Source organism: Tauraco erythrolophus, chromosome W, assembly GCF_009769465.1.
Source record: "Tauraco erythrolophus isolate bTauEry1 chromosome W, bTauEry1.pri, whole genome shotgun sequence".
NCBI classification, from domain to species: Eukaryota; Metazoa; Chordata; class Aves; order Musophagiformes; family Musophagidae; genus Tauraco; species Tauraco erythrolophus.
Window position 1 is genome coordinate 12,848,832 of NC_141497.1, and position 18,558 is coordinate 12,867,389.

General features: G+C 49.7%; 2 protein-coding genes across 2 annotated transcripts; both read right to left on the minus strand.

The window, feature by feature from the left end:
- Window positions 1-606: 606 nt before the first annotated feature.
- Window positions 607-8,443, minus strand: LOC147526217 (uncharacterized). Its single transcript, XM_086630312.1, is given in 3 exon segments — window positions 607-1,135; window positions 3,524-4,848; window positions 8,411-8,443. Coding segments are annotated over 3 exon segments (1,887 nt in total).
- Window positions 8,444-10,587: 2,144 nt separating this feature from the next.
- Window positions 10,588-16,159, minus strand: LOC147526218 (DNA polymerase iota-like). Its single transcript, XM_086630313.1, is given in 8 exon segments — window positions 10,588-10,875; window positions 11,140-11,318; window positions 11,833-12,011; window positions 12,013-12,067; window positions 13,169-13,321; window positions 14,079-14,243; window positions 14,957-15,082; window positions 16,072-16,159. Coding segments are annotated over 8 exon segments (1,041 nt in total). The 3' UTR covers window positions 10,588-10,779.
- Window positions 16,160-18,558: the final 2,399 nt, after the last annotated feature.

The window sequence follows — 18,558 nt, forward strand, 5'->3', positions numbered from 1 at the left end:
CAGCGTCCTGTGAAAGTTCTTTCCCATGCAGGCTAGCTGAGAAACAGTTTGAGGTTTTTGTAAACTAAGACTTTATCTTGCACCTGTAGCTTGTTATGCAGTCTTGTTTATGGCACACTGGGAAAGTTGTTTTGAAATGGGTGTTGTAGCATTTAGCCAATCACTCTGGGAGGTGGATGGTCAAGCGACCAATTGCCTTGGCCATCCTTGTGAACCATATTATATATATATACGGATTTGTAATTAATAAACGGCTGCTGCTGCTGATGCTGATGCTGCTGATACTGCTGCTGCTGCTCCTGCTGTTGGCGTTGGCTCTTTCTCCTGCACCTGAATTCTGTGTCGTTCTTCTCTCCGTCCCCGAGACAGCAGCGACAGTTAGGAAGAGCTTTCTGTACAGGAAAGGCTTGGATGATACCCTCTGTGGGCTCACTACCACCTTGATCTACCCGCACAGCACTTTGAGGCACTATAATAACCCACTCGGGTCCCTTTTCATCTTCAGGCATCCCAACTTTCTCTATTAAATCCCAGTCCCCAACCTCCAGAGCCCGCCTCTTGACCGATTCCCAAAACCGCTTTGAATTTTTTGGACGCACAGTCACACTACATTCGGGAAGCATCCAAGGACGGTTGTAGGCCAGCTGCGTTACTGGTGTCCGATGTCTGACCACCGCCACAGTTTCCCGCAGTGTAGTAAGCGAGTCCGCAGTAACACTGCTTGCCTCGTCGGGCCTCACGGATGAGGAAGGCTGGCAGGGCACAGGCGCCGGGCCAGGGGGCGGTGTAGCGGCGGAGGCTGTGGACGGTTGCGGAGCTCTGCACGGCAATGCAGCTTGGGGCGCTGCGGCTTGCGGCGGCATCACTGTCCGTGCAGGCGCCGCCGCCGGGGCTGCCGGCTCCGCACTCGGTGCCACTTCCGGGGCCGCCGGCGGGGGGGCTGCCGGCGCCGCCCTCGGTGCCTGTCGCACCGCCTCCGTCAGCACCACTAGTTGCTGTAGTATTTCCCGCAAAAGCGCCGTACGCTGGTGTGCCGAGAAATCCGCCACCGGCGTCCGCGCCGTTTGCGCCGGGAAATGCGCGGATGCTGGCGCGGGACACAAAGGCGCCGGAGCCGACGCCGCCGTGATACCTCCTGCCCCTCCCGGTTGCGGTAGAACCCCGGCTGCCGTGCCTGGCTGCGGCAATGGCGGAGCCGTAGGAAGGACAGATCCCGCTGCAGTCACTGAAGCAGCCGGCTGTACGGGCGGCCGTAGCGCGGAGGAGGACGGGGGGGCCGCTGGGGCGGAGGGTGGGGGACGCTCCAACGCTTTGCTTTGACCGGTTAGTTTTGCTAACTGTTCCACTGGGGAGGGGTACTCAGGTGGAACATAATCCCGCGGGGAGGGGTAGGACCTCCGCGCAGACCCCGCGAGTCTCTCAGTCCCCGAGGGCAGTGGAGACGCGGCGGGTACGCTGCCCGTGCCGTCCGGGGTCAGTGTTCCCTCAAATAACTCATCGTCCCCTTCAGAGCCTTCACCCGCAGATTCGTCAGAGCCCAGTAATTCTTTTCCTTCTCTTCCTGCTGTCCACTTCTGCATTATACCGTATAGGGACCACCACGTACGTAGCAGGTCAAGTACGCTCTTATCTCCAAACATGGTCTCATGAAATAACTTATCCCCTAACAGTTCCCAAGCTTCTGGGTTAAGGGCAGTGTTTGGATCAGCTACAAACTCATGTTCTGCTGCCCAATTTAGCAATTCACAGAGCGCTTCATCACTTATGTCAGCTCCCGCGATCGTTATCACGTTTTTGAAGGCAGAAAATATCGTGCTTTCTTTCATGGAGCTTTGCCCCATCTTCTCAGTCTAGAGTTTTGTCCCCAGAGCCTCGGGGGGAGCACGTACCTTCTAAATTCAGTTGTGGTTGTATCACGTCGGGGTCACCAAACGTCACTGCCGTGCCGGGGACAGAGAGAAGAACGACACAGAATTCAGGTGCAGGAGGAAATACCAATGCCAGCAGCAGCAGCCGTTTATTAATTACAAATCCATATATATATATAACATGGTTCACAAGGATGGCCAAGGCAATTGGTCGCTTGACCATCCACCTCCCAGAGTGATTGGCTAAATGCTACAACACCCATTTCAAAACAACTTTCCCAGTGTGCCATAAACAAGACTGCATAACAAGCTACAGGTGCAAGATAAAGTCTTAGTTTATAAAAACCTCAAACTGTTTCTCAGCTAGCCTGCATGGGAAAAAGAACTTTCACAGGATGCTGCAGTAGCTGGAAAATTTCTGCTTCTAGCCTTTTAGTATCCACACATATAATGATAACAATACCCTGATGGAAATGCAGCTCGAACAGGGCTCAAGGCTTTCGCTACAAACCATTGACAAATAGTGGGTGAATTTTTCATACCTTGTGGTAAAACTTTCCAATGAGACCTTTTGGCTGGTTCACCGTTATTCACTGAAGGCACTGTGAATGCAAATTTCTCCATGTCCTGGTTAGCAAGAGGAATAGTAAAAAAACAATCCTTTAAATCCATTACTACAATTTCCCTTTGCGTTGGAATCATAGTTGGTGAGGGCAACCCTGGTTGCAAGGCCCCCATTGTTGCCATCACCTCACTGATCTTTTTTAAATCATGCAACAAATACCATTTTCCCGATTTCTTTTTTTATCACGAACACAGGTGTGTTCCAAGAGCTGTGAGAGGCTTCTATATGTCCTGCTGCCAATTGCTCGTTAACCAGAAGGTGCAGGGCTGTGAGTTTTTCTTGATTGAGGGGCCACTGGTCCACCCAAACAGGCTTTTCTGTTAACCATGTTAATGCCAGTGTGGGCTGTGTCACGCCCTGCAGCACAGTGACCCCTACTAAAAATCCATTGTAATTTTCACCCCCCATTGTCCAAGACAGCCCCTCCCCCACAAATTTAAGGGTGCTGCCATCACATATGGTCTAATAGTGGCCTTCTGTCCGTCAGGGTTACTAATAAGGACAGGCTTGGCGGCCATAAAACTGTTAGCAACCCCCCCAAGACCCATTACTCCCGCGCTATTTGACACTAAAGGCCAGGTATAAGGTCAGTCACGCTGTGCGATGATAGTAACAGCTCCTGTGTCCAACAAACCCGTTAGTTTTGTCTGCGATGGGGTTGCATGATCCATTGTAAGTGTGCACGTCATTTGTGGTCTCTTGTCGGTGACAGTCTGGGACCAAAAAACAGATGGTTTCCCCGTAGATCCAAATCCGTTGTTGCCGCGAACAGGCTCCTCTGTTCTAGGAACACAACTCACAAAAGGCACAAGTTGAGCCATTCGAGTTCCTTTAGTAATGGTTACTGGTGGTGTTGCAGTAGATACCATGGCACAGATCTGTCCTGTATAATCAGCATCAATCAGTCCTACATGCACTATCAACCCTTGCAAAGTGCCACTTGATCGTCCTATTAATAGAGCACTAAGTCCTTTACCGATTGGTCCCCATGCATCCGAAGTCACTTTGTGAATTTGACATTTATTGTTACTGTGTCGGCGACGGATACATCCATCCCAGCAGCTCTGACTGTCTTCCCTGATAATTTGTCGCATAAGTTTGTGGATTGGTCTGCAGATGTTGCATTGCTCCTGCAAAGGGGTTGCCAGGACTGTAGGGCATTTGTGTCTGCGCGCGCCCCCTTGCGCTCTTTTTGACGTTTCCCTGAATTGGCTGACCATTAGTATAAAATTTTGATCAACATTGTTTAGCAAAATGACCTATTTTCCCACATTTATGGCAAGTAACTGGTACTGAGCCATTAGCTTTTCTGGCATTTATTGTCAGCTTTTGGCCTTTCGGTTCTGGGCACTCTGATTTTATATGTCCCAGGTTTCTACATCTGTAACACTTCTGCTCCTTAACACGCAAGGCAGCTAGGGCGGTGGCCAGTGCAGCCATTTTATGCTCTACAGACCCGACTTTAGCACACGCAGTAACCATTTCCTCTAAGGAGGGGTCCCCCAGTAATGTCTCAATAACTCTCTGACAATCAGGGTTGGCATTTTCTTTCGCCAACTGTTTTGTTAACAGGGCTCGCAAATTGCTGTCAAATACCTGTTTTTCTATAGCCCCTTGCAACTTTTCCACAAATTGTAAGAAAGGTTCCCTGACCCCTTGTTTAATTGTTGAATACCTTGCCTTAGGCTCCGCCATTTCTGCCGTGCGCATTAAAGCTTGCATCCCTATTTGCTTAATTTGCGCAAGAATTTGGGGATGCCACTGTGCTTGAATTGCCGGATTACTAAATACCTGACCCGTTCCCATCAACACATCAGTACCTACACCGTGACGAGGGTCTCCTGGGGGCAATTGCGTATTTTGCAATGCCTGATGATCAGCCAGTTGTCTCCAAACATTCATAAAAACCAAGTGCTGTACCAGCTGAAACATAATTTGAGCCAAATGTTGAAAATCATAGGGCACCAATACCTCTAAGTTACATAGAGGTAACAATCGTAACAATTGTGTTACTGTTGAGGAATTCGGTTCATACTGGGCTACTGCCTTCTGCATATCCTGTATAACTTTCCATGACCATCCCACATGTTGATTGGGCTGATTAGAGCCCGGGAGGGCTAGCTCCACAGGGAATGCACTAGGCCCTCCCCCCACTTCCATCACAGACGGATCCTTATTGACCGGTGCCCCCAGTGTTTCAGCCAAGTCCCAGTCTCCAACCTCCATTGCTTTTTTCCTAACCGCATCCCAAAAACGTACTGCATTACGTGGCTGAACCATCACTGTAGCAGGCGGCAACACCCATGACCGGGGTAAGGGAGGCCAATACAGTAGACCCCCCTGTTTTCCCACCCCCTTTGCAGAAATAGTGGGCTGTCGGGGAAGTCTTCTGGCTGCTGTACGGGTTGAATAGAAAGCACCTGTGTTTCATTACAACAGGTGCTGTGAGTCACGTTGGTCAGCCAGAAACCACGTGACCCATGGGTGGTTAAAGGTGGGGCACTCCCTCCTGGGAGAGGGGTGTTTCCCTCCAGGATGTTGGAGAGGTAGGAGCCCTTAGGGAGCAGTGCTCTGAGGCTATCTGGTGGAAGAGTCTTCTGACTGAGATACATTGTGATTGGAATAGCCTTCTGATTGTGATATACGAGGTGATCGCAATGACCCTTGGGTTGTGGCTCGTTGCGAGAAAAGGTATCTTCAGTGTGTGACAGTTCGCGACAGTGGACATCTCAGCAAAATCTCTCGTAGGATCATCCTCCCCGTCACTCTCCGGTAAAGGGGGATATAACTGATCCTGTATTTGTTCATCCTCTGTCTCCTTAATATCAGAGGAATTCAATGGAGAAGAAGGGAGAGAGCATGTTTCGATATTAGGTTTTGCGTAATTTTCTTTCGCCTCTTGCAGCTGCTGCCAAGGCAACTTGTAGGGAGTAAATTTTTCCACCGCTTTTAGCTGTTCTGCAGGCGATTCATACGTTCCTGAGGATTTTTCCGCCGCCTTTAGCTGTTCTGTGGGGGATACGTACGTTCCCAGGGAGTCCGGCTCCACTAAACAAGCGGGTTTCAGCACTTTTTTTCTTGGCTTAGGCACAGGCAGTAACCTCCCAGCTGAGCTGTCATTCACTTCAGAAGTCTCTCCCACAACCTCACTTACTGCAGAAGAGGTTATCAGAACAGAGTCCGTCTTATCCTCTGCTTTATCACGCTCGGACTTTAAGCCTTTCAAAGCCTCTAAAAATGATCGCCAGGTTGTCAATAAGTCTGCAGCTTCTTTTGCCCCACTGGAAGCAGCATTGAATAGTTTCTCCCTTAGGGCTTGCCAAACAGACACACTGAATGCTGTGGCAGAGATCGCTTCAAGCCCTTGTTGCTGCACCCACAACAACATTTTTTGGAGGTTATTATTAGTCACTTTCAGTCCTTTTTTTTTTCAATATTAGTGTCCACAAAGAATGGATGGCTTCCTCCTCCTTTGTGAGGCAATTCCCCATTGTCCCATTCCCAGTGGCTCACCTTTTCAGGTGTCAAAGTCTAAGTCGATCCGGATCAATTCGCAGCTTCCCCGCCGCTCTCAAGCTACGCTGGGCTCCGTCTCCACCGCACTTCGCCCTGCAGTCAAAAAGTTCGTGTCCTGGCGAATCATGTCAGGGTCACCAGATGTTGCTGTATGTCACTGTTGAGACGGACACGACATACACAGGTTCAAGTAGTATTCATTTATTATATAATTAATTCCATCTCCCTCTTGCAGGTTCCAGCACACTTTTATACTAATTCTAACAGTGCACGCAACATAAGGAATCAGGTGATTGGTTAACTACAGCTGTTCACGCGCCTTAGCCTAATGCATGATGTTGTGGGTTAGGCGGCTCCAGCAACTGTGCTTCCGTACCAATCACTTCAGAAGCAGTTCGGACTCCTTCATATGCTGCCAGTATCTCTTTTTCAGTTGGAGTATAGCGGGCTTCGGATCCTTTGTATCCTTGACTCCAAAACCCAAGAGGTCGACCGCACGTCTCCCCTGGCGCTTTTTGCCACAGGCTCCAGGTAGGACCATTCTCCCCGGCTGCAGTGTAGAGCACGTTTTTGACATCTTGTCCTGTCCGGACTGGTCCCATGGCTACTGCATGAACTATTTCTTGTTTAATTTGTTCAAAGGCTTGTTTTTGCTCTGGGCCCCATTCAAAATTGTTCTTCTTTCAAGTTACTTGATAGAGGGGTTTTACAATCTGGCTGTAATCTGGAATATGCATTCGCCAGAAACCCACAATGCCTAAGAAAGTTTGTGCTTCCTTTTTGTTGGTTGGTGGGGACATAGCTGCTATTTTATTAATCACGTCCATTGGAATCTGACGACGCCCATCTTGCCATTTTATTCCCAAAAACTGAATCTCCTGGGCAGGTCCCTTGACCTTACTCTGTTTTATGGCAAAGCCTGCTTTCAGAAGGATTTGGATTATCTTTTCACCTTTCTCAAAAACTTCTTCTGCTGTGTTGCCCCATACAATGATGTCATCAATGTATTGCAAATGTTCTGGGGCTTCACCCTGTTCCAGTGTGGTCTGGATCAGTCCATGGCAAACTAGTGGGGCTGTGTTTCCACCCCTGGGGCAGTCGATTCCAGGTATACTGGATGCCCCTCCAAGTGAAAGCAAACTGTGGCCTGCATTCCGGTGCCAAAGGAAGTGAGAAAAAACACATTAGCGATATCAATTGTGGCGTACCACTTGGCTGCCTTTGACTCCAGTTCATACTGAAGTTCCAGCATATCTGGCACGGCAGCACTCAATGGTGGTGTAACTTCATTCAAGCCACGATAGTCTACTGTCAGCCTCCACTCGCCATTGGACTTACGTACAGGCCATGTGGGGCTGTTAAAAGGTGAGCGGGTCTTCGTCATGACTCCTTGACTCTCCAGTTGACGAATCAACTTATGGATAGGAATTAGAGAGTCTCGGTTTGTACGATATTGCCGTCGGTGCACTGTTGTAGTAGCAATTGGCACCTGTTGTTCTTCGACCCTCAGTAACCCCACAGCAGAAGGGTCCATTGAGAGACCAGGCAAAGTAGACAACTGCCTGCCTTCTTCTGTCTCTATGGCAGCTATGCCAAAAGCCCACCGATATCCTTTTGGGTCTTTGAAATACCCTCTCTTAAGATAATCTATGCCAAGGATGCACGGTGCTTCTGGGCCAGTTACAATAGGGTGTTTTTGCCACTGCTCTCCAGTTAGGCTCACTTCAGCCTCTAACACAGTCAGTTGTTGAGACCCCCCTGTCACTCCAGAAATACAGATGGATTCTGCCCCTCTAAAGTTCGACGGTATCAAGGTGCATTGGGCACCAGTATCCACTAGAGCCTTATACTTTTTGGGGTATGATGTGCCAGGCCACCGAATCCACACAGTCCAGTAAACTCGATTATCCCTTTCCTCCACCTGGCTGGAGGCAGGGCCCCTCTAATGCCTGTTATCATATTCATCAGAGGAATCAGCAGGATTAGAGTCAGGGTGGCTAGGAGGATCAGCCCTCCCATTTTGACTAGTGGACTGCTCACTGTAGACTGGGGCAACAGCTGTCCTAGAGGAATTGGAGAATATTCTATTTCTGTTGGTTCTTCCTCCCAACTGGCGTACCCTTGCCTCTAAAGTGGAGGTGGGTTTTCCATCCCACCTTCTCATGTCTTCTCCATGATCACGGAGGTAGAACCACAGCTCACCCCGTGATCTGTACCGTCTGTTTCGAGGAGGGTAACGCCTGGTTCTAACAGCTGAAATTCTAGAACGTTCAGGTGGCGGGAAATCTACTTTTTCTCTTAATTCTCGGACCTCCTCAGACAGCTTTTCCACAGCCGCAACACAGGTTCGTATAGAAGTATTATCATCATATCGTCGGAGGTAGGTGACCAGATTACCTACGGATAGTGGTGTATCATCGTCTCCGAAGTCCATTATTGCCAATGAGGTGGAATATGCTGGAGGCGCACTTTGTAGAATCTTTTACCACATTGGTCGTGTGCACCGGACGTCATCTGGATCTTCAAATCTTGGTCCACTTCTTGAGTCAAGATAAATCAACTCTCGCATGGCTAGTTCTCTCAGATACTGAATAGCTTTTCTCTGTTGGTCCACTTGCTTACATTACATGGCACCTCGTCCTTGTAGGGATACCTTTCCTTTATAGCTGCCAGGAGCCGTCTCCAGAGGCTGCGAACTTGTGTCTGTCTTCCAATTGCTTTATCAATGCCTCCATCCATAGGCAAGGGCTCCTAGCTGCCTGGCTTCGTTACCATCTAACTCCAGACTATTGGCTCCCATGTCCCAGCATCTGAGCAAACAAGTGACAATGGGCTCACCTCTAAGACGGCCATAATCTTTTCGAATATCTCGCAGCTTGCTCATTTTTAGCGATCGGGTGGTTATCGTCTCATCTATGATGTCACTTCTTCTCCATTGAGATTTTCTCTGGGGTGAAACAGAACGCTCCTGCTTCATTTCTCGTGATGGCCCTGGTTGCTCTTCATCATCATCATCCTCTCCTCTGCGTTCTGACTTTCGCACACATTTCCTCGGTTGCTCTTCCTCCAATCGTGATGGCCCTGGTTGCTCTTCCTCCAATCGTTGTGATGGCCCTGATTGCTCTTCTTCATCTTCTAACTTTTGTATACATTTTCTTTTCCTTACGGGGGCAACTGATACCGTTGTAGTCTGAGTAGCTATAGTGCTTGTCACGGGAGTCGAGATGGCAAGCACAATAACCCGAGAAATAAATTGATATACACCCCTAAATGGCCGATTAACTTTGAATATATAAATAATCAAACATATATTCAGGAGACCTTGCAGGACAATCAAACCTGTTAAATTATTCCAATGATGTTCAGCAATATCAAAATCAACGTAAGCTTTTGTAAATGAAAAGTCACCGGTATAATTGGTGATGATATCCGCCAGGTGACGCTCAAAATTAATAAACGAGCTCCACATCACCATCCCCCTCTGCACCGCCAAATACAAAGACTGAGCCAGTCCCAGCACCGATGATCTTATCAGAGTTACACCGTACAGTATAGCAAAACCCTTAATTACCGATAACATACTTTTCATGCTAGTCCAACACCCAGAGCCAGAAAACCACATAAACATTCCGCCTAACATCACATAGGGTAAATAAGGCAATAAATTATAAATGTCCGGTAACATGTATGCAAGCATAACAAACAGCATTCCAGCCAGCAACATCGTTATCTCAACCCCTTCAGGCCCCACGTTGGGCGCCAATTAGGACTGTTGTGGGTTAGGCGGCTCCAGCAACTGCACCCCCCCCACACACAGACACACAGCCGGTCACTCACCCTCCCCCACCCCCAGGAATGAGGGAGAGAATTAAAGGATAAATGGGAAACCCGTGGGTTGAGATAAGAACAATTTAATACAGATAAGTAATACACAGTGTAGATGCTCACCACCCCCTCGTATGCGAAGCCTGTCTCGTCCCGAAGCTGCAATCCCGGATGAACGTGAGGCCCCGAAATAGAGAGGGGCAGAGAGAGATAGTACTCCAAGAGTGGGAGTATTGGAAGAAAGAGGGAAAAAAAAGGCAATAGAGTAAAAGCGGCAAAAGAGCCAAAGCGCAAAAGCCCTTCTTTCCGGCTGACCCTCAGTTTTATACTGGGCATGACGCTGCATGATATGGAATACTAATTGGCCAGTTTGGCCCTCAATCTTCAGTTCCACCACAAATCACAAGGGGAATCATGTCCCCCTTGTCCCAGCTATGCTCCCCCCTTATCCCGCCGTGTTTCTGCACTCCGGCACACTGAAAAGTCCTTGAAGTCTCAAACATCAACTTGCTATCAGCATTCTTCTCAGAGTGAGCCTCTGAGTAAAACCAAAACACGGAGCTCTTCTAGCTGTTAAAAAGAAGAGCTAACAGTGTCCCAGCTAAAACTAGGACACATGATTGGTGATCACGCGCTCTATATAATCCAAGCCAAATTCATTACATCAGACAATTAGTGCAAAAACACAGTCCAGTTTCTTATCTTACAGTTCCTCCTTATCTTACAGTTCCCTGGCTCTCCCAGCACCTGCAAGTTGTTTTCCATTTCTTCTGTTCAGGGATTTTTCAGATCTGCAGGGGTACACAGCAATCTCTCCAAGGTCAGTTTCTTCGTCTTCTGTCCTGGGATCTGCAGACCAGCCGTAGTTCCCACAAGAGACAAACCTAACATAGGCTCCGATTCCCTTCAGATGACAAATTCAGTTATTATTACTACTGAAGACAGTCACCTGTCCAATAGGTTAGGAAGCAGTTCTTCAATTTTCTCTTTCACTTGTACTTCTGATGAACATTTTTTAAAGGAATCTTCATCACTAAAAGACTGAAAAAACACATTAGTCCTTTCAATGTTATATTCACTTCAAAGTTCTGAAGAGGAAAAAAGGTATCACAACTAAGCGTGTAGAATTAACTCCAAGGTATCTTTGACACTCAGAGCCCAAGTGAATTTCAGGAGAAGTATACATTAGAGTTGTGCTAGAGAATACATACAAAACCACATCATTTTGGTTAGTCCAGCAAAGCTGTATAAAACTAAAAGCAATTTTTTGGCCCTTTGTGAAGTACTTCAGAACAAGACTGGTACCTGAGGAGGGCCTGATGGAGTCATGGGGGAGATATCTTCTCTGTAGCTGAGTTTTTGGATATGCTGAGCTATAGAAATGCCCGGTTCCTTCTCCAACACAGTAGACGGGAGCGCTTGGAGATCATGCACGTTCCTCACACTCAACGTTTCAAGACGTTTGGCAGTTTTGTAGCCAATGCCTAAATAAAACGTATTAAAAATACACAGAGCAGTGAAAGGAGGTACATATGTAGATATAAAAACACCCCCAGCACAGTGTCAGTGTGGAATAATTAGGAAAAGTACTTTCTCAGAGTATTGTACCAGGCTCCAATAGACTGTTTTAAAAACTGTAAGTAGGTTTCCAGTCAGCAAGTTTAAAAAAGTTTGTGTTTAAAACCCAGTATCACCCACAATGTTCGGGCTTCAACGAAAATCAACTGAGATGTTAGTATTTTTGAAGGTATCTTGTGAAGTGCTGCAACACATTTATGTCTCGACCAAAAATTAAGAAAAACCAAAGTCCTCTCATTCCTTCTGCTAAGCAAAACTCAAGGAAAAAAAAAAAAGCAAGCACCCTGAAAACACGCCTGCATGCCCCTGCTTGCGAGACCTGGACTTGAAAATTATTTCAGCTCTGATTTTTCCAGTATTTTTTCTTATCTTAAGAGTTGTCAATATGCTCTCCATCTACACTCACAGCACCACACTTACCAGGCACTTTTTGGATGTGATCAAGGCTGCGCATTAGATCTTGACAGCTTTCAGGCAGAAGAAGTGTTTGCTGATTTGGTTTAAAGGTCCCAGATACTAGTTTAGACAATAATTTGTTCCAGGCCACTCCTGCACAGCCTGTGAGGCCCAGTCTCACGTGGATGGCTTCCCTGAACTCTGGCGATCTGAGATACAATAACTAGTCTTACATGCATTGTATCATGCAAATTGATTGCTGCAAAGAAAAAGAGAGCCGTGTTTGGTATGTAAACAGTCACCTAATTAGCTCATCCTCTAGATTCGGGTATTTTTTACGTTGCATTAAAGCAGGACAAGAAAGTACAGCCTCACGGGTCAAGTGGTATTGCCATGGCTTCTGTATCCAAGTTTAACTTCACTCCTATCTCCCCAAAACCCTGGTAAAAGGGGGACTGCTACTGTCCAAAGCCAGGGGCATGCTGTCCAGGAAGCATAATGTTTAGAGAGTATTTTAAATATAAAATACAATACATGAAGAGACGTCAAAAAAAAAAAGCATTAAATATCACAGATTCGTGTGCTAATGTAACCAAAGTAGAGATTTACAGATCTTTAATTTAGAGGGCTGCCTTACAGCTAAACCTTTATTACTCACTTGCAAGTGCCAAATGAGGAGAAATGCCTGAAAAGTCCTTTTTACCTCATGAAACCATATTTAAAGCCATCGCAAGGGCTCAAAGTCCAGGAAAAAAACAACTGCTTTGCTTCCTTGTGCCTGAAATGAGTGTCACGAAATAGCTGTTGCATTCACGTTTGACGATGTACAAAACTCAGTTACCTACTTCAGTCTCAGTAAGTCTGTTCCTGACCTAATGGCTATAGCAAAAATCTACTGGGTTTTGGAGTTTATTTGTTAAAAAAATTATTCAAATTTGCCAACAACATTCAAGCTGAATCAAAAATTCTACATCTTACTACAGTAAAACTACTTTAGAGAAAAAAAAAAGGACAATGAAAATCATAGAATCATGGAATGGTTTGGGTTGGAAGGGACCTTCAGGATCATCTAGTTCCAACCCACCTTCCCCTAGAGCAGGTTGTCCCAAATCTGATCTGGGATCTCTTCTCCCAAATCATTGTATGTGCTTATCTACCCCAAAGATTTATTTTTTTATACAATCCAGTTGGAACGCGGATTAACATTTGCCACACGTACTCTCAAATACAGAAACCAAGTATCGACCAGCACAAGTTTCCAACTGTTCCTCTCTGGACAATATTAAAAGCAGACAGATACTTTGTACTGAACTTCACAAATATTTACCGTATTTTTCAATATGAGGAACGTTTAACTCACCTTGGTTGTTGCACACATGGCCAGACACACAGACTCTGGAACATCCACTTTGCTGTAGCTGGTTCAGTCTTTTCTCTACAATCTCAGTGATATCCACGAAGTTTTCATCAAACCCAAGTCTTTCCACCAGTGGACAAAATTCCCCCAACAACTCTAGGAGGAAAAGATACCCAAGGATAATATGCGCACAACTAATAACGTGAGGTTTTCATGTCTGCATCAATCCACAGCTGATTTCCCATGGATTCAGCTGTGTTCTCTTTCAGATAAAATAATAAGGCACTGATTTTAGCAAAGGTGAAGAGGAGGAATATTTCCTCATCCCACAACTACCTGTCATCTGCTTTTCTTCTTCCCAAATCTCTTCTTTCTTGCCTCATTTATTTTTGAAATTACAGTTCTTAACCTCTGCAGTACTTTCTCCTAAGGAAAACTGTTTCCCAGTTAGGTGAGCTTTCACTTTTAAGTCATTACTACTGCTGTGAACACTGCTAACGATAAAAGCAGTAATCAATGACAATGCTGACATATCATTTAATTAAGTGATACTGGTGAAGTTCACCCACACTTCAGCATTCTGTCCTCCGTTGCTTCACATTCGGAAATATATTACTGCAGTCAGTATTTAAATAAGAAAAATCATTCCTAAAGAACTACATGGGCATAATCCTACCACAGCACACGGATCTCGTGTAACCTCAGCGCGATATATTTATAGTGCCTGACCCAGATTGCAACCAAGTCTTTATTTTACAAAAATATTGACATTGTACAACTGTAAGTAGTATCACCACGGTATGAGGCTCATTCTAATAACTTTTAGAGCAGGAAAACGTCATATGCTTTTGCACACGTGTGCACATCCACAGAGTTTAAGGTGTCCTCTTCTGAAAAGCTGTTGATTTCGTACCTGTAACCTTGTACGACATTTCCCTGTATGGAGTTAGATCTTCTCCATTAACCACTATCAGTTGAGGACATTTCTCTTCAGCATCCTTGACAGACATCAGTTTCTTTACTCCAAGTTTTCTGGCTTCATAGTTACAGGTAACCACGATGGATTTCTGTTGCACACCTAAAAAATAAAGGTTAAATGTTTGTGGGGTTTTTTTTAAAGTTTAGGTTTCTTGGTACTTCACAGAACTTTCATGCCACTGCGAAGCAAATGCTTTGATCAGAATGCAACATCCTAGAACAAAGCCAATGAACCAACACAACAGTCTTATTTTACAAGACTGAGGGAAGGACAGATCTCTTGATTTAGATTACTGGACAGCAAGAACATTTTAAAACCTCATAGGTATTTTTTCCCATTGGAATATCGCTCTTAGTTTGGGGCCTTTTAAGGCAACCTCACCTGTCAAAGCACTCTTGATGCAATAGTCATTTTATGATGGACTTTCTCAACTGATCGTAGATGCTACTGATTACCTCACGTTCATCCTTAACTTCTGGCTGGAATAACACATACTTTAAGCATGACTGTGTCAAAAGGCTCAGGCTCATCTGTGGAACTCAGCCCTCTCTGTGCCCACGTACATTACAAACCAGTTTCAATCCCCAGAACTGCTCAAACATGTCGGCAAGTGCCTGTACTTTCACTCAAGAGGATTTATTACTCTTGTAGTCGCACAGCTACACAGAGTCTACACTGCACCTTACTCGCTCCGGATGTGGTTACAGCTCCGGTGTGACTGCCTGTATTTCACCATGCCAGCGTGTCCTCAATTTATTCATGTCCTTAGTTTCTTCTGCCTGAATACACATAATCCCCAAATTAACTCGTACCTAAAGGCTTGTCTCTTAATTCAGGATCACGGATCATTTCTACTTGTGCATAGAAGCAGTCCAAGTCAACGTGCACGATCACTCTGCACGCTGCGCTTCTTGCTGACACCGACTTGCTGGGGCCCGCTGCGAGGAAAGGAAACCAACGGATTAGAAATTACGAGCCGTCTCGTGTGACATCACCACCTTTTTAAAAATTAATCCAGCCTAATAAACAGATATTACAAGGAGAAGATAAAATTTACAAGTTGTATACTAATTCTAGCGCTGCATTAATTCTAGGATTACTTAGGAGCGTAAGTAACTGCAACTCAGCTTATTACCAAACACTCCTGTTTTTGGAGGGTCAGTGGTGTTTGTTTTTCACTGAACCATTTTAGAACATCACTTTATCGATACAACATCCTTCCACAGTGGAACACCGAAACTCCTTTTTAATATATTTCGGTAAAATGACCTGTCTTTAACTCCACTAAAACAGCTCTATCAAATATCCACCTTTCCCAGGGGTGGCCGAGGAAGATGGCAAATCCCCAGCCAACAAACAGCAAACCCTGCTATGAAAAGAAGCCTGCCAAGTTAAAAAAAAAGAAAATTTAAAAACAAAAAGCTGTTATTTCTCTAAGCTGAAAATAACCCCAATTGGTTGATATAGTCCTAATGAAACCCTGGTTTATTGCTGTACGCTGTTAGGGGGGGCTGCTTTTAATGTCTACTGAGGTCTCCGGTAGGTGGAGAAGCAAAGCAGGATCACGGAAACCATTAAAAACTAAAAAGGCGGCGTTATGGCTGCCGAGGAGAGCCTCTCCCCTCCTGACGGCTCCCACACAGAGCTCGCATGTTTTCCCGGGACACCGGGAACACGGGTCGGGCTCGGCCCCCCCTCGCAGCTCCAGCCTTTCCATCGGGGCCGGGCAGCCTCGCCGTGTGCCGGAGCCGCGGAGCCCCTCCCCGGGGCAGAACACGGCGTTCTGCTCCACAGCGGAGCGCTCCCGTCCCAGACTGCGGCCACCCGCCGCGGAGCCGTCCCCGCGAGACGCGGGCTCCGGTCCGCGGCGGCAGCCGCCGCCGCTCCCCTCCGCCATTGCTCCCGCCCCACCGGCGCCCGCGCTCACACGAGGCGGGCAGAGTGCTCCCGCCGCCGGGCTGCGGGCGAAGCCAGTCCTCCTCATCCTCCTCCGTGGGCGGCGGGAAGGGCTCCATACCGCCTCCGGGCTGACTCATCCGTCGCCTCCCAGCCGCTCCCTACAACCGCCGCCGGCGAGGACGGCCGCGCTTCCGCAGCTCCCTTCGCGCTGCGCCCGCCCCACGGAGGAGGCGGCCGCATGGCCGGGCCGGGCCGCGCCGCGCAGGTCCTAACGCCGCGCTGGCGCCTCCGCCGGCCGCCTGCGAGACCGCCGAGCCCGGCCCCGGTGCCCTGCGGGACCCCGCGGGAGGGCAGGCGGCTGGGAGGAGGGCGCGGGGAACCTCCCGAGGGGAGACTCGGGGACGGAGCCCTCGGGTTGTGTCCGACGGGTTGTTCGTGCTGCGAAGTCAGCATCGTGCTGCGAGAAACCCGCCCGAGCTCGGCAGAGCCCGCTGGTCCCGGGAGGGCGGGGATCGCTGAGGGCTGTCGTGGTGGTTGGAGCGTAGAGGACACGAATAAACTGAACGTGGAGTATTCCCGGGAAGTGTTTTGTTCATGGACACTTTGGAGGAGAAAAAGGGTGAACTCAGGTTTATGGCAGAGCAGGTTTGTTGGCGTCCCTGTCCCGATGGGCTCCAGTACCCGCAGCCCGTCCCCAAACCAGCCCCGACAGCCGCCGCGCACCGCTCCCCCTCCAGCTCAGGGACAAGCGGGACGTGACGGCCGGTTTCCTCCTGCCCCAGCACCTGCCGGCGCGGTTCCGCTCTCCGGTTCCTCCAGCCTCCGCCGCCGGAGAGCCCGAGCCCTCCCGGTGCGGCTCCCTCTCGCAGGACGTCCCTCGGGCGCCCGAAGACGCCGGCGATGGCAGTCTGTGCCTCTGCCCGCTCCACCGCCGGTCACCGCCGCGGCCGCTCTGTCCTGCCTACGGCGCTCTCTATGATCGGCGGGGCTGGCCGCGCTGGCCCCTTTAGGCCGCTGACACCGATTCCGGGGCTTGGCCGGACGAGCGCTCTGCCGGCTGCGCGCGCAGCCCGCGCTCCTGGCGCCGAGCAGCGCGCTGCGGCCGCCATCGCCAGGAGGTCCCGGCTCCGGCCGTGCCCGGGAACAATAAAGCTCTTGTTGCGAGCGCCGGGCTCTGCGCCCAGTACATGGAGAAGCAGGGCAGGATGGACTGTCCCGCGCTGCCCCCGGGCTGGAAGAAGGAAGAGGTGATCCGTAAGTCGGGCCTCAGCGCCGGCAAGAGCGATGTCTACTACTTCAGGTACGTGCCGGTGGGGCCGCCCGTTCGTGACAGCCCGCTGCCCCGGCGGGACGGGGCCGGCCCGCACAGGGACCGGCGCCAGCGCTCCTCCATAACTTCCCCCGCTGCCGCTCCGGCCCTGCCACCTGCTTCCCGAGCTCCCCTCCGTCGGGGGCGGCGGGGAGGGTCGGCGCCGGTCCTGCTCCCCTCCCGCCACCCGCCTGTCAGGGGCTGCGGGGAGTGCCGCTCCCTTCCTGCCTGTCACGGGCCGCTGCCGGCCGCCGCCGCCCGCCTGTCAGACGGCCGTCGCGGAGCGGGGGGCGGCCTTCGGCCGCGCTGAGAGCGCCGGTGCCGGGAGAGGAGGGGGCGGACGGACGGCTCTTCCCGGCCAGCGCCCTGAGGCAGTCCAGCCTCGGGCGCGGCGGCGGCGGGGGATCGGTTGGCCGCTGCCTGCGGGGGCCGTGGGCGCGGGACAGTGGCTTCCGCCGGTGGCGTGGAGAGTTCCTCCGGGAGAGGCGGCCGCGGGGCGGACTGGAGGCCAGGTCTACCCGCGGTGGCGTGGGGGGCTCCTCCGGGAGAGGCGGCCGTGGGGCGGGCTGGAGGCCAGGTCTACCCCCGGCGGCCCGGGGGGGCTCCTCGGGGCGGGCGGGAGGCCAGGTCTACCCCCGGTGGCGTGGGGAGGTCCTCGGGGAGAGGCGGCCGCGGGGCGGGCTAGAGGTCAGGTCTACCCGCTCCGTTTCACCGGAGCTCCTCCTGCCGCGTGTGCAGGAGCCCCCGGCAGACAGCCGTGCTCCTCGCTGGGGCGATGGAACGGTGGTCCATGGTTCCCTGCCACCACCGGGCGACTGCCAGCGGTGTGGTGGGGCTTGTAAGGAGTCCCTCAGCCCGGTTTTCCCCTGGGAGAGGAGTGCTGGTGGTGCCGCAGCTGCCCCTTGCCAGCCCGCCTGAGCCTGGCTTTTCAGTAGAGCAGGATCAGAAGAGAAAAACTCCCCCCCCCCCCCCGTGTTTAAACTAAGCCAGAGTTGCCATAATCCGTACACGCAAAACATCCTACTAAAATAGATAGGTCATTGGTGGGGGACATGCGCACCACACTGAATTAATTAGCAAGCTCACCATTAGTAACGACAGTTGAAATTTTACCAAAGTTAAAAGCATGTGAAAAATGGAGAAGTCTCGCCAATGCAAAGTGCTCTCGTCAGTACTGCCCAGGTTATAGTAAAACCAAGAGAAGCA